This window comes from Mobula hypostoma, chromosome Y, assembly GCF_963921235.1.
Source record: "Mobula hypostoma chromosome Y, sMobHyp1.1, whole genome shotgun sequence".
Lineage (NCBI taxonomy): Eukaryota > Metazoa > Chordata > Chondrichthyes > Myliobatiformes > Myliobatidae > Mobula > Mobula hypostoma.
The window spans coordinates 301,826-325,705 of NC_086130.1; the positions used below are offsets into that span (position 1 = coordinate 301,826).

The following is a 23,880-nucleotide window of genomic DNA, read 5'->3' on the forward strand; positions in this document are numbered from 1 at the left end:
TATGAGCAAGAATTGTTTGTATTCTGAACATAATCTCAGCATTCTGCCCTCCATAGAACAATTCACAATAAATTATATTGTGTGACAGTGGTGATCAGTGTTCATAAAACTTGGAGTGATTGGTAATTAAACAATTACAGAAAGGCTCTAAACTGAGATTCTGCTACCTCATTCAATGCCTGCTTATGTTTGATACATTGCACGGTAATTAGTAATACCTTACACCATTGTAATGAATGGCATATTTCACACCACACCTCTAATGATCAAAGATTAATGGTGATCTTAGTTTCTGTAACTACTGGGTTGCTTCAATCAGATTTCACTGAGGTCCATTATAGAAACTTTCATTACTGGCAGGGACTTTGATCTTTTATGTGAACTAGTTTCAGCATTAATCAGTAACCTGTACATGGATCACTAACTCTTTAACAGTTACAATTGTGAAAACATACTGTAACCCAGCAACACTTGAATCAGCAAACAAAATTCTTGTGTAATAAGTACTTGGAGTAAATTCACAAGACTATTTTGTTTTGGATTCTACATGAATCTCATCTCCATCTCGAATACTGAAAGAGTGAAGAGCACGTGTGCTGTATTTCATTTCTTCGGGTCCAAAAGCTTTTACCATGTCCTGGTCAATGTAGTACAAGCGCATATTATTGGTTGACAAATGCACAACATTCCGAAGTTGTTTCTTCAGATCAGCTACAGTCTGATCGAGACGAATGTTCATTACTTCAATTTTACCCTCAAAATGAACTTCTACCTTAACACGACTCTGGGGTCGGAGGTCAACCACAGCCAATGGTTCCAACACACCATATTGTGTTACCAGTTCGTGGTATCTGGAACATAAATGGACAACCATTATGGTCAGACAAAGCCCAAATACTAATGCTAACTAGGAAAGATGAAATCTAAGATAATGTTATTGACTTTCTTCGGAACTGGTCAATTTTGCATAAATGGGAAAGTCTACTTATCTTAAATATCTGAATCCAATGTTAAAAGTCTTGAAAACTGTGAGGTGTGACATTATAACGGACCTTACACTGATCTAGCAGAACCCAACATAAGAAACTAAAGAGAGATCAGGGAGGGGCAGAAAACTGGAAAGCTTGGTAGCTGGAACACAGAATAAACTTTGTAGACTAAAGTGATCAAATCCGAATAGCTCACATGGAGATTAAAGCACTAAAAAAACCTCATTTTGTTTTGTGGATTCAATGTAAATCTACAATTCTACTCTGTTTTTCAAAAAAATGAAAGATGCTTTTCTCTTTTTCTATCTCCTTTTCACAATTGAACATAAAAAACAGAAGTAGGAATACATTCGGGCCCCTGCGTGTCTTCCAATGTTTGATAAGGCCACAACTGACTTTCAAGTCTGTTAGCTGACTTACTGTTAGCTGTATCCCTCAGAATCCAAAATAATCCCAACAATGCAACAATTTGCTTTTTATTCCTTAATTTGAACTCAATCGATACTTAAACTAATAGAACTGATTCACTATAAATTGATGTCCCTTAGCTATTGCCACTTTATTAAACCCCATTCTGCATGTTTCTTTTGCTGTAACTGCTGTTTCTGTATTCTCTGCAAATCAATTAAATGCTTCCATACAGCACTTGATTATCCCAAGAAGTTGAAACGATCTCTCCTAGACATTATTTCAGCCATGCAAATAAATATCATGCATCTATCACTTAACGTTTGAAACTCTTTTATAATATTCAAATCTCTTTTGGTTTTAGCAGAACTCTGTACTGCTTTCCTCAATGCTTTGTGTCATACTGGAGACTTGCACCATTTTTTACTTTCAACCCCACAGTAAATTTCTTCTATGTCATTTCTTATAGATCTATCTATTTCTTACTTCAAAAGTACATGTCCATTATTGTGGGAGTTACTGATGTTATAGTAAAAATAGTGAATGCTGACTGAATACAAGAACAAGAATTAGTACATAAACATGGATCATATAGTGACTTCAATCTAAAATGAAGTTCAAAATAGATTTCATCAAAAGATGTAAAGAATTTAAAAGAATGGTACAACTACTAATCTCATCTCATCAAAAATATACACTAACATCAAATAACCTGTCTTTAGCAAGTCATATTAACCCTGGCAGAGTCGAGGTGCAAAAATAATAGGGTTGTTATCATGGGTGACTTTAACTTCCCTAATATTGATTGGCACCTGATTAGTTCCAAGGGTTTAGATGGGGCAGAGTTTGTTAAGTGTGTCCAGGATGGATTCCTGTCACAGTATGTGGACAGGCCGACCAGGGGGAATGCCATACTAAATCTAGTACTAAGTAAATAACCGGGTCAGGTCACAGATCTCTCAGTGGGTGAGCATCTGGCGGACAGTGACCACCGCTCCCTGGCCTTTAGCATTATCATGGAAAAGGATAGGATCAGAGAGGACAGGAAAATTTTTAATTGGGGAAGGGCAAATTATGAGGCTATAAGGCTAGAACTTGCGGGTGTGAATTTGGATGATGTTTTTGCAGGGAAATGTACAATGGACATGTGGTCGCTGTTTAGCGATCTCTTGCAGGATGTTAGGGATAAATTTGTCCTGGTGAGGAAGATAAAGAATAGTAGGGTGAAGAAACCATGGGTGACAAGTGAGGTGGAAAATCTAGTCTGGTGGAAGAAGGCAGCATACATGAGGTTTAGGAACCAAGGATCAGATGGTTCTATTGAGGATTATAGGGAAGCAAGAAAGGAGCTTAAGAAAGGGCTGAGAAGAGCAAGAAGGGGGCATGAGAAGGCCTTGACGAGTAGGGTAAAGGAAAACCCCAAGGCATTCTTCAATTATGTGAAGAACAAAAGGATGACAGAGTGAAGGTAGGACCGATTAGAGTTAAAGGTGAGAAGATGTGCCTAGAGGCTGTGGAAGTGAGTGAGGTCCTCAATGCAAACAACAGGAATTCTGCAGATGCTGGAAATTCAAGCAACACACATCAAAGTTGCTGGTGAACGCAGCAGGCCAAGCAGCATCTATAGGAAGAGGCGCAGTCGACGTTTCAGGCCGAGACCCTTCGTCAGGACTAACTGAAGGAAGAGTGAGTAAGGGATTTGAAAGCTGGAGGGGGAGGGGGAGATGCAAAATGATAGGAGAAGACAGGAGGGGGAGGGATAGAGCCGAGAGCTGGACAGGTGATAGGCAAAAGGGGATACGAGAGGATCATGGGACAGGAGGTCCGGGAAGAAAGACGGGGGGGGGGGGTGACCCAGAGGATGGGCAAGAGGTATATTCAGAGGGACAGAGGGAGAAAAAGGAGAGTGAGAGAAAGAATGTGTGCATAAAAATGAGTAACAGATGGGGTACGAGGGGGAGGTGGGGCCTAGCGGAAGTTAGAGAAGTCAATGTTCATGCCATCAGGTTGGAGGCTACCCAGACGGAATATAAGGTGTTGTTCCTCCAACCTGAGTGTGGCTTCATCTTTACAGTAGAGGAGGCCGTGGATAGACATATCAGAATGGGAATGGGATGTGGAATTAAAATGTGTGGCCACTGGGAGATCCTGCTTTCTCTGGCGGACAGAGCGTAGGTGTTCAGCAAAGCGGTCTCCCAGTCTGCGTCGGGTCTCACCAATATATAGAAGGCCACATCGGGAGCACCGGACGCAGTATATCACCCCAGTCGACTCACAGGTGAAGTGATGCCTCACCTGGAAGGACTGTTTGGGGCCCTGAATGGTGGTAAGGGAGGAAGTGTAAGGGCATGTGTAGCACTTGTTCCACTTACATGGATAAGTGCCAGGAGGGAGATCAGTGGGGAGGGATGGGGGGGACGAATGGACAAGGGAGTTGTGTAGGGAGCGATCCCTGCGGAATGCAGAGGGGGGGGAGGGAAAGATGTGCTTAGTGGTGGGATCCCGTTGGAGGTGGCGGAAGTTACGGAGAATAATATGTTGGACCCGGAGGCTGGTGGGGTGGTAGGTGAGGACCAGGGGAACCCTATTCCTAGTGGGGTGGTGGGAGGATGGAGTGAGAGCAGATGTACGTGAAATGGGGGAGATGCGTTTAAGAGCAGAGTTGATAGTGGAGGAAGGGAAGCCCCTTTCTTTAAAAAATGAAGACATCTCCCTCGTCCTAGAATGAAAAGCCTCATCCTGAGAGCAGATGCGGCGGAGACGGAGGTCCTCAATGAATACTTCTCTTTGGTATTCACCAATGAGAGGGAACTTGATGATGGTGAGGACAATATGAGTGAGGTTGATGTTCTTTCTGGAGCATGCTGATATTAAGGGAGAGGAGGTGTTGGAGTTGTTAAAACACAGTAGGCCAGATAAGTCCCTGGGCCTGACGTAATATTCCCCAGGCTGCTCCACAAGGCGAGAGAAGAGATTGCTGAGCCTCTGGCTAGGATCTTTATGTCCTCGTTGTCCACGGGAATGGTACTGGAGGATTGGAGGGAGGTGAATGTTGTCCCCTTGTTCAAGAAAGGTAGTAGGATTAGTCTGGGTAATTATAGACTAGTGAGCCTTATGTCTGTGGTGGGAAAACTGTTGGAAAAGATTCTTAGAGATAGGATCTACGGGCATTTAGAGAATCATGGTCTGATCAGGGACAGTCAGCATGGCTTTGTGAAGGGCAGATCATGTCGAACAAGCCTGATAGAGTTCTTTGAGGAGGTGACCAGGCATATAGATGAGGGTAGTGCACTGGATGTGATCTACATGGATTTTAGTAAGGCATTTGACAAGGTTCCACATGGTAGACTTATTCAGAAAGTCAGAAGGCATGGGATCCAGGGAAGTTTGGCCAGGTGGATTCAGTATTGGCTTGCCTGCGGAAGGCAGGGGGTCATGGTGGAGACAGTACATTCAGATTGGAGGATTGTGACTAATGGTGTCCCACAAGGATCTGTTCTGGGACCTCTACTTTTCGTGATTTTTATTGACGACCTGGATGTGGGGGTAGAAGGGTGGGTTGGCAAGTTTGCAGACGACACAAAGGTTGGTGGTGCTGTAGATAGTGTAGAGGATTGTTGAAGATTGCAGAGAGACATTGATAGGATGCAGAAGTGGGCTGAGAAGTGGCAGATGGAGTTCAACCCGGAGAAATGTGAGGTGGTACACTTTGGAAGGACAAACTCCAAGGCAGAGTACAAAGTAAATGGCAGGATACTTGGTAGTGTGGAGGAGCACAGGGATCTGGGGGTACATGTCCACAGATCCCTGAAAGTTGCCTCACAGGTAGATAGGGTAGTTAAGAAAGCTTATGGGGTGTTAGCTTTCGTAAGTCGAGGGATAGAGTTTAAGAGTCGCGATGTAATGATGCAGCTCTATAAAACTCTGGTTAGGCCACACTTGGAGTACTGTGTCCAGTTCTGGTCGCCTCACTATAGGAAGGATATGGAAGCATTGGAAAGGGTACAGAGGAGATTTACCAGGATGCTGCCTGGTTTAGAGAGTATGCATTATGATCAGAGATTAAGGGAGCTAGGGCTTTACTCTTTGGAGAGAAAGAGGATGAGAGGAGACATGATAGACGTATACAAGATAATAAGAGGAATAGATAGAGTGGATAGCCAGCGCCTCTTCCCCAGGGGACCACTGCTCAATACAAAAGGACATAGCTTTAAGGTAAGGGGTGGGAAGTTCAAGGGGGATATTAGAGGAAGGTTTTTCACTCAGAGAGTGGTTGGTGCATGGAATGCACTGCCTGAGTCAGCGGTGGAGGCAGATACACTAGTGAAGTTTAAGAGACTACTAGACAGGTATATGCAGGAATTTAAGGTGGTGGGTTATATGAAAGGCAGGGTTTGAGGGTTGGCACAACTTTGTGGGCCGAAGGGCCTGTAATGTGCTGTACTATTCTATGTTCTATGCTACTTAATTTGAAACATATAATTATGAATAGAATTATTTTATAAATAAGGAAAAAGAATAATATGACTAAACACACAGCACATAAAATACTGGAGGAATTCAGCAGGTCAGACGTCACCTATGTAAGGAACAAGGGATTAACCCTTCGTCTGAACTGGAAGGAAGTCGACACAAGTTGACTGAGTGGGTTTGAATATTACCTCCTGTCTTCCAGTAGGGATTAATGGACAAGGGAGAAGTGTTGTGGATCTGAGCTAAAGTGAAGGACATCTGATGAGAAAAATTTACCACTAGATTGACAATATGAATTTTAAAAGGAACAGATTCTATACAATTTAGAGTCACCATAGAAAAGTGTTCTGCTCTTTCGCCCCACAGTAATGCTGTTTGGCTGTATTCATACATGGTTCAACAACAATTAAACCTGAACTTGAACTTGAAACTGGGATCACAAATTAGGAGATCAGAGACTTAGTATTCAGGATCACGTCATCGGTGAGTACAGATTCTGAGGAGGATCCTGTGGTCAGTCCTGAAGATTGAAGACTGAGGATTACGTTAGAAGTCCAGAAGTTGAGACCCAGTGGATACAGGCCTGTGTCATCAAACCTCTGATGTAGTCAAAACCCGATGTCATTATATCCACAACTGAATGCAAGTCCACTGGAAAGCTGGAGGCTGAAGAATATGGATTGCCTTAGAGTTAAAAGCCTGTATTATGTGCATGGATAGCAGTGATGAATGGGGTCTGTTTTGCTGTTGCTATCTTGCTGCTTGTTGAGATCTGTTATGTTATGTTCTTTGTTGTGCTGCCAAGCAATGTACAAAGCTTGCATGTGCCTGACAGAATAAAAGGTAAAGATAACAAGTGTAGGGAACCTTGGTTTTCAAGTGAAAGAAAGGAAGTTCATTGTAGGTATAGGCACGTAGGAACAAGTGAGATACTTACGTAATAAAACAAAGAAATCAGGAGGTCTAAAAGAGGGCATGGAAATTCTCTACCAGACAAGATGAAGGAGAATCCTAAGGGATTCTTCAGATACATTAGAGCAAGGGACGGAAGACCAGAGTGGTAATCTACATGTGCAGCCAAAGCAAATGGGGGGGGGGGTGGGCGGGTGTTAAATGAAGGTTTTTGCATCTGTTATTACTCAGGATACAGAGTCTATAGAAGTGGAACAAAGTGGCATCAACTTCATGGACCAAGTATAGATCACAGAAGAGAAGGTGTTTGCTGTCTTGAAGCAAATCAGGGTTCTTAAATCCCCAGAGCCTGAGAAGGTGCTCCCTCAGATTCTACAGGATGCAAGTGCAGAAATTGCCAGGGCCCTAGCAGAGATATTTAAATCAAACAGTGACAGATGAGGTTTCACAGGAAAGCCAATATTGTTCTACTGTTTAAGAGTGGCTCTAAAATTAAAGCAGGAAATTATTCTTTGGGAAAAATAAACCAGGACATCCATCAGAAGTGGGAAAAATATTCTAAGAGACCAGCTATATGAGTACTTGGATAGTACTTGATCCGCATTGCTTTGTGAATGTTAAGTAGATATAAATAAGGTTGAAAGAGTACAGAGAAAATTTCTAAGGATATTGCTGGGTCTGGAGGACCTGAATTATATGGAAATATTAAATAGGTTAGGACTTTACTCCTTAGAACATAGAAGATTGAGAGAAGATTTGACAGAAGTGATCAGAACTACTCAACAATATTCTAACTGAGCCTAACCAATGTTTTGTAAAACTGCAACAAGCTAGTCCCAACCCTTACATTCTGAGCCTCTGACAATGCAGACCTTCACCACCTTGGGTACATGTTTCTTGCAGCAGTTTGCGATCTCTGTACATATTTGTTTCTCTAAATCCTTAGGTCTTTTGGGTGGTCTGCGATATAGTCCCATTAACATGGTCATACCTTTATTATTCCTCAATTCCAGCCAAAAAGCCTCACTAGATTAGATCTACAGTCTATCCTGATGGAGCACTGCCATGACATCATCCCTCCTAATTGCTCCTGCTCTGTCACGCTTAAAACAATGAAATCCCAGAATATTGTGCAGCCAGTCATGCCTCTCCTGCAACCAAGTCTCACTAATGGCTGCAATATCATAATCCAGGTTGCTCAATGCCATGAGCTCATCTGTCTTTCCTATGATTCTTCTTGCATTAAAATATATGCCTATTCCAGACCCGGTATGTGGTAGCCACATACCATCCAGGAATTTTGTTCTTGTCCACAGAACCTCCTTTCAGTTACCCTAACTAATAAATCCCCTAACACCACAGCTCACCTCTTCTTCCCCCCCCCCGCCACCTTGCTAATGAGTCGCAGAACCAGAGTTATAGTCATAAACCTGACCACTGTGACCTTCCTCTGTTAGGTCATCCCCCACCCCACCCCCTCTCCCATCAACAGTATCCAAAATAGTATATGTTGCTGAGGAGGATAGCCATAGGGGAACTCTGCACCGCCTGCTTAATCCCTTTCCCCTTCTTGTCACCCAGTTTCCTGTGTCCTACATCTTGGTATAACCATCTCTCTATATATCCTATCACCCACTTAGCCTCACGAATGCTCAGAAATTCATCCAGCTGCAGCTCCAACTCCTTAAAATGGAGTAATTAATGTAGGAAGGAAGATTCCAACTTAGGTAAAATTTACAGTGCTATGGAGAAGGAAATGGGATTTCGTAGCTCCTTCAAAGAGCTAGGCTGGAGCAAACAGTCAAATGGCCATCTATGTTTTTAAAATTTGGCAATTGGGCTGGATAACAGCTTCCCTTCACCCACCCCAGGCTGTTAAGACTTCTTATCCCCCTGCTGCCACCCAGCACACTACCAAGTCTGAATGCTCTGCCTCCGGCTCCCAACTCAGGCGTATTCTCATCCTCCACAAGTCTCTTCTAATCTTTTATTGCTGCTGTTTCACATATTTATACAACTGTTTGTTTTATTATAAAACTCGCAGTGACATTATATTGTCTTACGTAAACAGGCATCTTGCACTTTATGTCAACCTGTCAATCTTCAGGTCTTGCCACTCAGGGACCTTTGCTGTTATTATTTTGTGACTGTATGTACTGTATATTTCACCCTGGCCCAAGAGGAACAACATTTCATTTAGCTGGATATATTGAATAACAGTAAATTTGAACTTTAACTGCAGGTAAGCATGCAATTTCTAGGACCACTTCACAGTGCTACTGGTGTTAGGCTTAAAAATTTAATGTCAGATAGCTAAGCTGCAAGGGTGCTTAAGATGATAAATTTCACCAGGATGAGCCATTAAGGAATGCGGTGAAAGGAGAAAAGAAACTAAACAATGTCAAATTGGATTAAAGAGCTCAATATCAGACTCATAGCACACTGTTTCAGACTATAATCAATATATGGTGCTGAGAGAAGGAAAACTAGATTCAAGCATGCATGAAAGGATTCTGGTGAAATAAAACGTTGAAGAAAAGACAAATCTTAGAGATGAAAGAAAAATTAGAGTTAGCTACTTGCTGACAATGAGGTAGAGACTTTTTCTAGGCTACGTAGGTATGAGAGTAGAGTTATCAAAAGAACAGAATCTTGAGGGGAAAAGTCAATATCAATGGCTGAGTGTAGAATGAAAAAGATACAGGGTGTATAGCAGAATAAGGGCATAAGAGAAAACTGCAGTAGCTGTGAGGGAGTCAAGAGAGCTGGTGTTAGTATTTAAGAAAATACATCAGCGATCTCAGTCTCTGATTCAAAGTGCAAGTTCCTCACATCATTGAAGTGAAGCCAAATGCAGGAGGGGTATTTGACAAGGTCCAATATCCACTCCCGCCTCTCTTTTACACTTTATGTTGCTGTAAGTTGAGCTCACAGTAAAAGCTAACTCATTGTGAGCCTACAATAAGAGGGTTACACAAGAAAAGATTAAATAGGTTAGGATTATATTATATAGAGATATACAAAATTATGAGGGGTATAGATAGGGTAAACATAAACAGACATTTTCACTGAGGTTGTGGGGGGACTGCAATTTGAGGTCATGGGTTAAGTGTGAAAGGGGAACATAAGGGGGAGCTTCTTCTCAGAACGTGTAGAAAAGTGGAAAGAGCTGCCAGCACAAATGGTGGATGCTAGCTTGTTTTCAACATTTAAGTGAAATGTGGTTAGGTACCTGGGTGGGAGGGTATGGAGGGCTATGGTTCAACTGCAGGTCAATAGGACTAGGCAGTTTAAATGAATTGGCATGGACAAGATGCGCCAAAGAGCTTGTTTCTGTTTTGTACTTTTTTATGACTCTAAATGATGAGTAGAATCATATTTTAACCATGCCTGAAGGTTACAGAAACTTGCCAAAATATCTAGCGTTTAGTTATTTTGATGAGAACAATTCACAAGATAGGACTGAACATCCTGTAAGACAAGGTATCCAGGTTCATGAAAGTGGAAAGAATTGCATTTGTTTTATGGTTAAAATTACTGTGTGCACCACATACTTTTATGTCTACCTTGAAATTGTGCCTTGTCATGGGATTAAACTAATTTCCATGACCAAGTAGGAAGCTTGCTCAAAGAATCAGTAATATTCTTTTCTTTCAACTTCCATTTTTACTCAACAACATCTTAATAAGCGTTATTGTTTCATCTGGTATTATAAAATTGATGGATTGCTATCAAGATGACTCTAACAACCAATGCAACTAATGTCGACATCCTGTACAGTTCACAAAACTACTTCTCTTTTCTCTTTTAAATACACTTCTAATCTGTGTGCAATAAGAGACTGTAACTTACATTTTGACACTGTGTTTGGGGCAACTGAGTGACTTGGCACTTTTGCTGTCTCCAAGGGTATTTGGAATGGCTGAGAGTGAGGCTGAGAATGGAATATGTGGCCTAACAGTGGAGTGTGAACTCAGGAATATGATTAAATATTCCCATTTCAGCCTGATGCAGCTAAAAAGCACACTGCTTCCTAGGTCAGTACAGTCAATAAAGATGTCTTACAGCATTTAAACAAACTATTGCTGCTTAAAACTGATGGAAACAATACCAATTGGGATGGGAAGTGCCCACGTAGAACACCTCGGAAGAAGCGTGGGTGCAGAGCGGGTTTACAAGTGCATTTATGGAAACGGGGTTTAAAACTCCCTATACCGATTATCTTGCCGGCAAACATGCAGTCTCTGGTGAACAAAATTGATGATCTCAGAGCTAGAGTGCTGAATCACCCCAGGGACATTAGGACCGCATGTGTCCTTTGTTTCACGGAATCCTGGTTAACATCTTCCGTACCAGATGCAGCAATCGGTTTACTATACACAGTCAGGGTAGATTTATAAAGTCTCTCAAAAGCAGAGATGGAGGAGTATGCCTCATGATCTATTATTCTTGGTGCACAAACGTATCAGTGCCGTCCCAATTCTGTTCATTAGGCCTAGATGATCTAGCAGCAAAATGCCATCTTTTTTCCCTACCACAGGAGTCCTCTGGGATCATTTTGATAGCAGTTTACATTCCACCTCAGGCCAATGTCAATCAGGCTTTAGATGATTTGAGCAATGGGATCAACATGCATGAAACAGCACACCCTAACGCCTTCACCATCGTTTTAGAAGATTTTAACCAGGCCAGTCTGAAAAAAATCACTAAGCAATTACCATCAACAGATCACTTGCAATACCATAACACACTGGACCATTGTTCCACCACCATCAAGAGTGACTGCCGTGCTGTTCCACACCCTCACTTCAGGAAGTCTGATCACCTGTACTTCTACTCCCTGAGTATAGGCAGAGACTGCATCACCAGTAGTGAGGACCAAGAAGGTTTGGACAAGGGAAGCACAGGACCACCTACAGGATTGCTTTGAATCGGTAGACTGGACTGTATTCAGGGATTCATTTTCAAACCTGAATGAGTATGCTGCAGTTGTTACGGACTTCATTAAAACCTGTGTGGATGAGTTTGTGCCTACAAAGACTTACTGTACATTCCCAAACCAAAAGCCGTGGATGAACCAGGAGGTACGTCGTCTGCTGAAGGCTAGATCTGTGGCATTCAAGTCTGGTGACCCAGGCCTGTACCAGAAAACCAGGTATGATTTGCGGAGGGCTATTTCAAGGACGAAGAGACAATTTCGAACGAGGTTGGAGACAACATCAGATGTACAACAATTCTGGCAGGGTCTGCAAGACATTACTTCCTACAAAGCAAAACCCAGCATGAATGGCAGGGATGCTTCACCACCAGATGAACTCAATGCCTTCTACGCCCACTTTGAAAGGGAGAATACAACTACAGCTGTGAAGATCCCTGCTGCACCTGAGGACCCTGTGATCTCCATCTTAGAGACTGAAGTTAGACTGTCTTTAAAGAGAGTGAACCCTCACAAGGCAGAAGGTCTTGATGGAGTACCTGGTAAGGCTCTGAAAACCTGTGCCAATCAACTAGCGGGAGTATTCAAGGACATTTTCAACCTCTCACTGCTACAGGCAGAAGTTCCCATTTGATTCAAAAAGGCAACAATTATACCAGTGCCTAAGAAGAAAAATGTGAGCTGTCTTAATGACTATCGCCCGGTAGCACTCACATCGACAGTGATGAAATGCTTTGAGAGGTTGGTCATGACTAGACTGAACTCCTGCCTCAGCAAGGACCTAGACTGTTTGCAATTTGCCTATCGCCACAATAGGTCAATGGCAGAAACATTTTCCATGGCTCTCTACACAACTTTAGACCACCTGGACAACACAGACACCTATATCAGAATGCTGTTCATCGCCTATAGCTCAGTATTTAACACCACCATTACTACAATCCCTATTGAGAAGTTACAGAACCTGGGGCTCTGTACCTCCCTCTGCAATTGGATCCTTGACTTCCTAACGGGAAGACCACAATCTGTGTGGATTGGTGATAATATCTCCTCCTCACTGATGATCAACGCTGACGTACTTCAGGGGTGTGTGTTTAGCCCACTGCTCTACTCTACGTGACTGGGTGGCTAGGCATAGCTGAAATACTATCTATAGATTGCTGATGATACAACCATTGTTGGTAGAATCTCAGATGGTGACGAGAGGGCGTACAGGAGTGAGATATGCCAACTAGTAGAATGGTGCCACAGCAACAACCTGGCACTGAACGTCAGAAAGGCAAAAGAGCTGATTGTGGACTTCAGGAAGGGTAAGACATACCAATCCTCACAGAGGGATTAGAAGTGGAGAGAGTGAGCAGTTTTAAATTCCTGCGTGTCAAGATCTCTAAGGATCTAACCTGGTCCCAACATATCAACACAGTTATAAAGAAAGTAAGACAGCAGCTAAACTTCATTAGGGGTTTGAAACGAGTTGGCATGTCAACAAATACACTGAAAAATTTCTATAGCTGTACTGTGGAGAGCATTCTGAGAGGCTGAATCACTGTCTGGGCTGCAGCAGAATGGGACTACTGTACAGAACTGAAAGAAGCTGCAGAGGATTGTAAATCTAGTCAGCTCCATCTTAAGTACTAGTCTACAAAGTACCCAGGACATCTTCAGGGAGTGGTGTCTCAGAAAGGCAGCGTCCATTATTAAGCCTCCAGCACCCAGGGCATGCCCTTTTCTCACTGTTACCATCAGGTAGGAGGTACAGAAGCCTGAAGGCACACACTCAGTGATTCAGGAACAGCTTCTTCCCCTCTGCCATCAGGGAGGAGGTACAGGAGCCTGAAGACACACACTCAGCGATTCAGGAACAGCTTCTTCCCCTCTGCCATCAGGGAGGAGGTACAGGAGCCTGAAGACACACACTCAACGATTCAGGAACAGCTTCTTCCCCTCTGCCATCAGGGAGGAGGTACAGGAGCCTGAAGACACACACTCAACGATTCAGGAACAGCTTCTTCCCCTCTGCCATCTAATTTCTAAATGGACACTGAACCCTTGGACACTACCTCACTTTCTTTAATATACAATATTTTTGTTTTTGCACATTTTTAAAATCTATTCAATATACGTATACAGTAATTGATTTACTTATTATTTTTAAAATTTTATTTATTATTATTATTTTTTCTCTGTTGTATTATGTATTGTATTGAACTGCTGCTGCTGTTAACAAATTTCATGTCACCTGCTGGTGATAATAAACCCGATTCTGAATGGCTCCATTACTGACTGATCTTGGGAATTAAAGCATTGAGCAAGTGTTAAATTAATGAGGGCGAGAACAAAAGACGAATGGGTGTACAACGCCATCTGCCTACACTTGACCAGTCTCACGCTCCCTCTTGCTCCTGCCGTCAGAAAAAGGTGCAGGAATCTTGGGTCTGGGTAAGGTTTGGTCAATATGATTCATGGATTTGACTTCTTTTAGAGAACCCTGCAGTTCATGTTATATTTTTTTTAGGTTTCTGTTTACATCTTTTATTATTGCTATTTTATATAATATTGATTGGGACACTTTGCTGTGAACTGGTCAATGAATGGAATGGCGCTAAATTGAACTGAACTGAACTGAACTGAACTAAAATGACTGCGTAACATGTTGTAAGGTTTCACTGCTAATGGAATGGCTTCTTCGTAATGTTCCACTGCTGAAGTAATGTTTGGGTTAAGCCTAGAGAGGGAATTCATGGGTCTTTTGCCGGAGAGAAGACATGAATGGTAGACCACCAGATGGAGTAGACCTGGAACGAGGGTCCAAAGGTCAGTGACGATCGGAGGAGGTCGATGGTGGACGAACGACCTTATCAGTGAGCTCCAACCTTGCACAACAGACTTGTTTCATAAGAATGGGCCCTTTTTCTTTTTTGTTTTCCGTACTAACCATATAGTCAAATTCAGAATTATAAATCTCAATCGTTTAATCGCATATTGTGTACTGTTTGTTATTTCGTGGTACTGATTTGTAACTGGGGACACCGTGCAGCATTCATGCAAACAAGATTTCTTAAGTTTAGCTGGGCCGGGGGCTATCATCCCCTATATTAAGCCGCTAGCTGAAGCGAGAATTACAACTGTTTCAAGGAGCCTTCAGTTTGATATTTAATATTCTGTGTGTTATTCACTTGATTTTTGTCATTTGTACAGTTTGTTCTTATTTTAGCACATTGACTGCTTGATGTTTTCTTTGAATGAGTTCCATAGTGTTTCATGGCTGTGTGCAGGAGGTAAATCTCATAGTTGTATACAGCATACATATTTTGATAATAAATGTACTTTGAATCTTTGAATTTTTGAATGCCTGAATTCCTGGGGTAAACCTGTTGACAGAAAGCCTGTCAATGATTTGGATAAGGAATTAAACGTAGAACCAGGAAAAAAACTGAGATTTCAATCTGGAGGAAGCAAAATGAAAAGACCAATAGGCTCTTCAGTATCACTGTGCAATTCAGAGCATATCCATTTAAATTATATTTTCTTATAAAGAAAAGTAAGTTTTGAAGCAGCAATGGAAGTAATAAGCTAAATGGGCATCAGAGAAAGGGTATCAAGGTGCAAATCTTGAATTCAAATCACTTGCCTTTCTGGTAAATCTTCATATGGCTGATTTAAGTAGTAACGTATGAAAAATCGCTCAGCATCTATCCTTTCTTCTGCAACTTTACTCCCGTTTAATAGAATAATAGATGGTAATCTGTTTAGAAAAATACAATTAAGGTTTTTCTTGAAATAAGTTTTTAAAACCATAACATATAGGGGCAGAATTAGGCCATTTGGCCCATCAAGCCCACTCCACAATTTCAACATGGCTGATCTATTTTTCCTCTCAGCCCCAACTCCTGCCTTTCCCCTGTATCCCTTCATATCCTGACCAATCAAGAATCCATCAGCTTCAGCCTTAAATATTCATAAAGACAGCCTTAACAGTTGCCTGTTGCAAAGAATTGCACAGATACACCACTCTCTGGCTAAAGAAATTCTTCCTCATCTCAGTTCTAAAAGGACACCCTGAATTCTGAGGTTGCGCACTCTGAACTTAGACTCCCCTGCCATAGGAAACATACTCTCCACATCCACTCTATCAAGGCCTTTCACAATTTAATAGATTTCAATGAGGTCACCCCTCATTCTTCTGAATTCTAGTGAATACAGGCCCACAGCCGTCAAACATTCTTCATATGACAAGCTGTTTAATCCTGGAATCAATTTTGAGAACCTTTGAACCTTCTTCAGTTTCAGTATTTCCTTTCTTTTTTTTTGACGTGTGCCTGCGTGCGTGTCTGTGATAATGTCTTTCTCATGCCTTTACAAGGCGTGGAGCGAGACAGAGAGAGACTGTGTGACGTGCCACTCCTCACACAGACATTTTCACAGTATTTTCCCTTTATTTTACGCGGTCGAGTTGCGTTTCTCGACACTCAACCCAGCACGGATGGAAAGCGTACTCGCGAGCGGACCCGACTGGTTTTGAACCTGGGAACCTGTCATTGCGCCACCAGCCGGCCCCAGTACATGCTTTCGAAGACCTAGAACTGCTCATAATTTTCCAAGTGAGGCCTCACTAGTGCTCTATGACGTCTCAACAATACATCCTTATTTTTATATTCTAGTCCTCTTGAAATCAATGCTAACATTGCATTTGTCTTCCTCACGACAGACTCACCCTGCAAATTAACCTTTAGGGAATCCTGCACAAGGACTCCCAAATCCCTTTACTCGTCAGTTTTTTATATTTTCTCTCCATTTAAAAAATAGTTAACTCCTTCATTTCTTCTACCAATGTGTATGACCATACACTTACCAACAGTGTATTCCATCAGCCAGTTCCTTGCCCATTCTCCTAATTTGTCTAAGTCCTTCTATAGCCTCTCTACTTCCTCAAAACTACCAGACCCCCACCCACCTATCTTCATATCGTCTGTAAACTTTGCATCAAAGCCATCCATTCCATCATCCAAGTCATTGACATACATGATGTAAATAGAGTTGGTCCCAACACAGAGCTCTGTGGAACACCACTAGTCACCAGCAACCAGCCAGAAAAGACTCCACTTATTCCCACTCTTTGCCTCCTGCCAATAAGCCACGGGTTTATCCATGCTATAATCTTTCTTGTAATTCCATGGGCTCATAGCCTGTTAAGCAGCTTCATGTATGGCACCTTATCAAAGGCCTTCTGCAAATCCAAGAACATAACATCAACCAAATTTCTTTTGTTTATCTAACTTGTTACTTCTTCAAAGAATTCCTATAGATTTGTTAGGCAAGATTTTCCCTTGAGGAAACCATGGCCTATTTTATTATTAGCCTCCAAGTACCCTGAAACCATGTCCTTAACAATTAGCTCCAAATTCTTCCTAACCACTGAGGTCAGACTAGTTGGCCTATAATTTCCTTTTTTTGTCTCTCTCTCTTCTTGAAGAGTAGAGTGACATTTGTAATTTACCGGTCTTCCAGAACCATTCTGGAACCTGGTGTTTCTCAAAAGATGATTACTAATGCCTCTACAATCTCTTCAGCCACCTCCTTCAGAACCCTGGGTGTACACTATCTGGTCCAGGTGACTCATCCACCTTCGGTCCTTTCAGGTTCCTAAGAACCTTCTCCCTAGTAATGGTTAATTCACACACTTCATGACCCCTGACACTTGGAACTTCGACCATACTCCTAGCGCCTTCCACAGTAAAGACTGATGCAAAATATGTTGCCTTATCTTCAGCCTGTCCTTGTTAGGTGTCTCACTACACACCACCTCTGCTTGTAAATCAGCTACCTCATCCTCAGCATTAGCACTCCCATTCCCATCTCCCCGCTAAATTAGTTTAAACCCAGCCAAACATCTCCAGTCAACCTGCTCACAAGGATACCGGATCCCCTCTGGTTCACGTGTAATCTGTACCCACAGATCATGCCTTCCACGTAGAAGATCTGAATGATCTATAAATCTGAATCCCTGCCCCTGCACCAGTTCCTCAGCCACACATTTACCTGTCAAATCACTTATTCTTAACCTCAGTGGCACCTGGCACAGGCAACAATCCAGGGATTACTGCCCTGGAGGTTCTGTTTATCAGTTTTCTACCTAGCTCCCTAAAATCTTTCAGGACTTCTTCATCTTGTCTACCTATGTCATTGGTGCCAATGTGTACTAAGACTTCTGGATGCTTTTAATGAAATAATTAGAAATAAACAGATGACCTGACCCCAACATTAAATAGTTTACAGTAAAAGGAAGGGACTGAAATTATAATTCTCTTAATAAGTGAACTCATCCAAAATTTTGCCTATCATCTTTACTTTTACAAAGTTCCATTCTTTATTCAGCCATTGTGTCTGATTTATATTAGTTCCTGTTCTGGGAATGTTCATGTTTAAAAATTTTCATCCCAGATTTCAAATCTGCCTAATCTCTAAAGTACTTCGACATTACAATCCTCAGGCTCCTGTACTTTTCCAATTCCAGTTTTCACGATTCCACTTTTAATCACCGCACCTCTGGCGACTCTTTCTTCAGTTGCTCTTAAACTCCCATACCTATAGGGGTCAGGTTTTCTATTTCATGGTTAGTTCTTAAAAGCAGTTTTTTTAATGGGGCTTTGGATCATCTGTCTACATATATCTGGTAGCTTGGTCAGAATTTGTTAGCTAATACTCCCATGAAACAGCTTGTGTAATTCTATATTGCTGAAAGCTGCTGCTGTATAATTCTTAATCTATTATACTATTAAAACTCCCATGCTCTGTCTGTCTGTCTGTTTGTGACCTCCAATTAGTGCAAACGGTGCATTACAGCCGCACTTTTTTTTGTCTAAATCGAATTAAAATGGGCTAAGTTACAGAATGCAGGCAAAGTTCAGGGTTATATATTCGCATAAAATTGCTCATTCCCCAAAATCAACAGGCTCCCTTTTAACCCGAGAGCCGATTGGCCATCTTGGAAATCGCGACGCGACAGCCCGACGCATGTGCACCGCCAGCCTCAGCAGTTACACCTACTGGAGCAAAAGGGCAGGGCAGCTCTATTTCGAGGGGTCACATTCTGCTAATCACCATCAGCATGTACAGGATTGGGACAGATCTAACTGTCACCCATCAATGAGAGATAATTAAATCTTATTGTAATGATGTACTTTGAGACACCCATAAAACCCTTTGCTGCAGTCAAAGGACAGCGGTGACTATATCACGTCCATTTAGGAGAGCGCCAACCACATCATCAAGAATAATCAGCGTCCTTTGGTGTTAGTCCTTTGTTTCTTCTATCCAGCATTAGGGTAAAAAAATGGTCAGCCTAATTATGCTGCGTGGAAAGGAAAGGGGAACATTATGGTCAAGAGATGACGCCAGATGTCGTCGGGAAGCGTCAAGGAGAGGGAGAGAACAAGAATCGGATGAGCTCAGGGCCACACGACTCCACGATCAAAGAGTCAGGACAAAAAAGATGAGAGAAGAAGAGACAGAGGAGGAGAGGCATGGACATCTCCAGGATCAGAGACAAACAACAAATAGCAGAAGAGCTGAGGAGACAGGGGATGAAAGGACTGCACGTCTCCAGAATGACAACAAGAGGCACAAGGGTGGCAGATAAACCACAAATGATGCCATGAGAAGTGTCCTTTCTTAAACGAGGAGGAGCTATATTTGCTTTGCTATGCGTCATTCTTCTTTAATAAAATGAGGTTTTCTCCTTCAGTTTCCAGAGCAAAGCAATACCAGTAGCATTCAAGAAAATTTAATGTTCATTCTGATCACATCCTTCTCTGAAAGGGTGCCCTAACGGGTCACCCCATAGTCTAGTTTCCTTCAAAGATGAATAAGAAAGATGTTTAACAAATTAAGGTTAGTGAAAATGAAAAAATGGGGTGATTGTTCTGTAAAGAGGCAGAATACAGACCACTGAGCTGAGTGTTCAGTTTGTTGCTGGTTGATTTTAAAGATGTATTCTTCAGAGCTTCCAATCATCCCAATGTGTTTTACTGTCAGTAATCTGATAATAATTAGACAAATTAAGCAATGTTATTTGATGAATAAATACTAGCCATAATACTAAGTCAATTTCTCTGCCCTTCTGTAAAATAATGGCAAAGGAACTTTTACAAATACTTGACAGAGAAAATGGGCCATGGTTTCACATAACCCAGAACATCTCTGACAGTGTAGCATTCCCCAGTTATCCACAGAAGAGTCACCCTAGATTTCTGTGTTCAAATCTTTGAATTGAGTTTCAATTGCCATCGCCTGATTCATAAAAGAAGGGTGCCTACCCACAGTGCAACTGGTATCGATTCTCATGACATGGAACTATGACATTTTTGTTCAGGTGCACATAGATGAATTATATATTCATTTACAATGATGCAATAGCCACTGCTCTACATACCATCCTTGCACATCTGGAGAAGAGGGATGCTTATGTGAGAATGCTGTTCTTGGACTGCAGTTCAGCATTAAACACCGTAATTCCCTCCAGGCTCGACAAGAAGCTCAGAGACCTCGACCTTCACCCTGCCTTGTGTAGCTGGATCATGGACTTCCTGTCAGATCGCCAGCAGGTTGTAAGAGTGGGCTCCCTCACCTCCACCCCTCTTGACTCTCAACAAAGGAGCCCCTCAGGGCTGTGTACTGAGTCCCCTCCTTTACTCAAGTCAAGTCACTTTTTATTGTCATTTCGACCGTAACTGCTGGTACAGTACACAGTAAAAACAAGACGATGTTTTTCAGGACCATGCTGCTACATCAAACAATACAAAAACTACACTGAACTACGTAAGAACAACACAAAAACTACACGAGACTACAGACCTACCCAGGACTGCATAAAGTGCACAAAACAGTGTAGGCATTACAATAAATAATAAACAAGACAATAGGCACAATAGAGGGCAGTAGGTTGGTGTCAGTCCAGGCTCTGGGTATTGAGGAGTCTGATGGCTTGGGGGAAGAAACTGTTACACAGTCTGGTCGTGAGAGCCTGAATACTTCGGTGCCTTTTGCCAGATGGCAGGAGGGAGAAGAGTTAGTCTGAGGGGTGCGTGGGTCCTTCATAATGCTGTTTGCTTTACGGATACAGCGTGTGGTGTAAATGTCTGTAGTGGTGGGCAGAGAGACCCCGATGATCTTCTCAGCTGACCTCACTATCTGCTGCAGGGTCTTGCAATCCAAGATGGTGCAATTTCCAAACCAGGCCATGATGCGCCTGTTCAGGGTGCTCTCAATACAACCTCTGTACAATGTGGTGAGGATGGGGATGGGAGATGGACTTTCCTCAGCCTTCGCAGAAAGTAGAGACGCTGCTGGGCTTTATTTGCTATGGAGCTGGTGTTGAGGGACCAGGTGAGATTCTCCACCAGGTGAACACCAAGAAATTTGGTGCTTTTAACGATCTCTACGGAGGAGTCGTCGATGTTCAGCGGAGAGTGGTCGCTCCGTGTCCTCCTGAAGTCAACAACCATCTCTTTTGTTTTGTTCACATTCAGAGACATGTTGTTGGCTCTGCACCAGTCCGTTAGCCGCTGCACCTCCTCTCTGTATGCTGACTCATTGTTCTTGCTGATGAGACCCACCACGGTCGTGTCATCGGCGAACTTGATGATGTGGTTCGAGCTGTGTGTTGCAGCACAGTCGTGGGTCAGCAGAGTGAACAGCAGTGGACTGAGCACACAGCCGCGGAGCCCCTGTGCTCAGTGTGATGGTGTTGGAGATGCTGCTTCCGATTCGGACCGACTGAGGTCTCGCAGTCAGGAAGTCTAAGATCCAGTTGCAGAGGGAGGTGTTCAGGCCCAGTAGGCTCAGCTTTCCAATCAGTTTTTGAGGAATGATTGTGTTGAATGCTAAACGGAAGTCTGTGAACAGCATTCGAACGTACGTGTCTGTTTTGTCCAGGTGGATTAGGGCCAGGTAGCAGGTGATGGCAATGGCATCATCTGTTGAACGGTTTGGATGGTACGCAAACTGCAGGGCGTCCAGTAAGGGGGGCAGCAGAGTCTTGATGTGTCTCATGACGAGCCTCTGGAAACATTTCATGATGATGGATGTGAGTGCGACAGGACGGCAGTCGTTGAGGCAGGACACTGAAGACTTCTTCAGCACGTAGGAACGATGGTGCTGCTCAGGGAGATGATGAAGATGTCAGTGAGATCACTTTGGAGGAGGGGTGGTCTTCCTCGCCATCACGTCATTTTCTGCCTCAAAACGAGCATAGAAGTTGTTCAACGCATCTAGGAGGCAGGCATCACCCACACAGTCAGGTGGTGTTGTCTTGTAGTTGGTGATGTCCTGAATGCCCTCCCACATGCGCCGCGTGTCACCGTTGTCCTGGAAGTGGCTGTGGATTCACTGAGCGTGTGCACGCTTTGCCTCTCTGATGGCCCAGGACAGTTTGGCCCTCGCTGTTGTTAGGGCTGCCTTGTCACTTGCTCTGAAGGCAGAGTCACGGGTCCTCAGCAGCGCAGGCACCTCCGCGGTCATCCGTGGCTTCGGGTTATCACGTGTGGTGATGGTCTTGGTCACAGTGAGGTCATCGATGCACTTGCTGATGTATCTGGTCACTGATGCCGTGTACTCCTCTAAGTTGGTAGAGTCGCCATCGGTTGCAGCCTCCCTGAACATGTGCCAGTCAGTGTGCTCAAAGCAGTCTTGAAGAGCAGAGATGGCTCCCGCTGGCCAGGTTTTCACCTGCTTCTGAACTGGTCTGGAGCGCCTGACGAGCGGTCTGTATGCTGGGATTAGCGTAACAGAGGTGTGGTCTGAGTAACCGAGGTGGGGGTGGGGCTCCGCCCAGTACACACTGGGAATGTTTGTGTAAACAAAGTCCAACGCATTCTCCCCTCTCGTTGCAAAGTCCACATACTGATGGAATCTGGGGAGCACTGACTTAAGGTTCATGTGGTTAAAATCTCCGGCGAGAATAAACAGTCCCTCAGGGTGTGCGTTCTGCAGTTCGCTAATAGCCCCCATACAGATCATGGAGCACCTCCTTAGCATTAGCGCTGGGGGGAAAGTACATACTGACTATAAGGACAGTGGTGAATTCCCGTGGCAAATAAAATGGTCTGCATCTAACAGTCACAAACTCCACTAGCGATGAGCAGTGTTTTGAAACCAGCACAGAGTTCTTGCACCATTCCGTATTGATGTAAACACACAAGCCATCGCTGCGAGTCTTACCGGAAAGAGCTGCACCCCTGTCTGCTCGAAACAAGGCGAGCCCATCCAGCTGACTGGCAGTGTCTGCGGTTCCATTGGAGAGCCACGTTTCCGTGAAAACATATGCACAGCAGACTCTGCACTCCCGCCGGGTATTTCGTTGGAGTCGGATGTAGTCCAATTTATTGTCCAGGGAGCGGACACTGGAGAGCAGAATGGAGAGGAAGCCGGCCGGCTAGGGTTTGCTTTTTGCCTGGCACAGACTCCTGCCTGTTCACCTCACTTCCGCTTCCTCACACACTGCTTACGACGTCCCCACCTCTGGCCACCGGCATCAGGCAACTCTGAGGGCTGTAGGCCCGATCCCCTCAGCAAGCTGAGGTCACGTCAGTTAACCAGCAGATCTTCATGAAGGTTTGTTTTTGAGCGGTCTCTGTATTGTAGCAGTATCTGGCGATGGTAGATAGTCGCTCTGCTATCCTTGTGCCCTAATCAAAAATTGTGCCTTAAAATTAAATTTAAAAATTAAATTAAAGTAACACCGGATCCGAAAAGCCGCTACTGCCGTGCTGTGCTGCCTGCTGGGAACCACTCTCCGTATTATTTTACTCACTGTACACCAATGACTATGTCGCCACCCACAGCTCCAATCTGCTAATTAAATTTGCTGACAACACTACATTGATTGGCCTTATCTCAAACAGTAACGAGGTGGTCTACAGGGAAGAAGTCATCTCTCTGACACAGTGGTGTCAGGAAAACAACCTCTTTCTCAATGTCGCAAAAACAAGGGAGCTGATTATGGATTACAGAAAGAATGGAGACTATTGACATCAATGGTTCTGGGTTTGAGAGGGCAAACAGCTTTAAGTTCCTCGGCATACTCATATCCGAAGACCTCATGTGGTCTGTACACACCAGCTGTGTGGTGAAAAAGGCACAATAGCGCCTCTTTCACTTCAGACG

At 43.3% G+C, this 23,880-nt stretch overlaps 1 protein-coding gene across 1 annotated transcript in view; it reads right to left on the bottom strand.

Moving 5' to 3' along the window:
- Positions 1-526: 526 nt before the first annotated feature.
- LOC134341080 (tubulin-specific chaperone cofactor E-like protein) overlaps positions 527-23,880 on the bottom strand; it is a 56,072-nt gene continuing 32,718 nt past the window's right edge. Inside the window, exons 6-7 of the mRNA XM_063038829.1 lie at positions 15,350-15,463; positions 527-851 (exon numbers count right to left, since the gene is read on the bottom strand). Of these exons, the coding sequence (XP_062894899.1) occupies positions 527-851; positions 15,350-15,463 (439 nt within the window). The remainder of the gene's footprint in view (positions 852-15,349; positions 15,464-23,880) is intronic.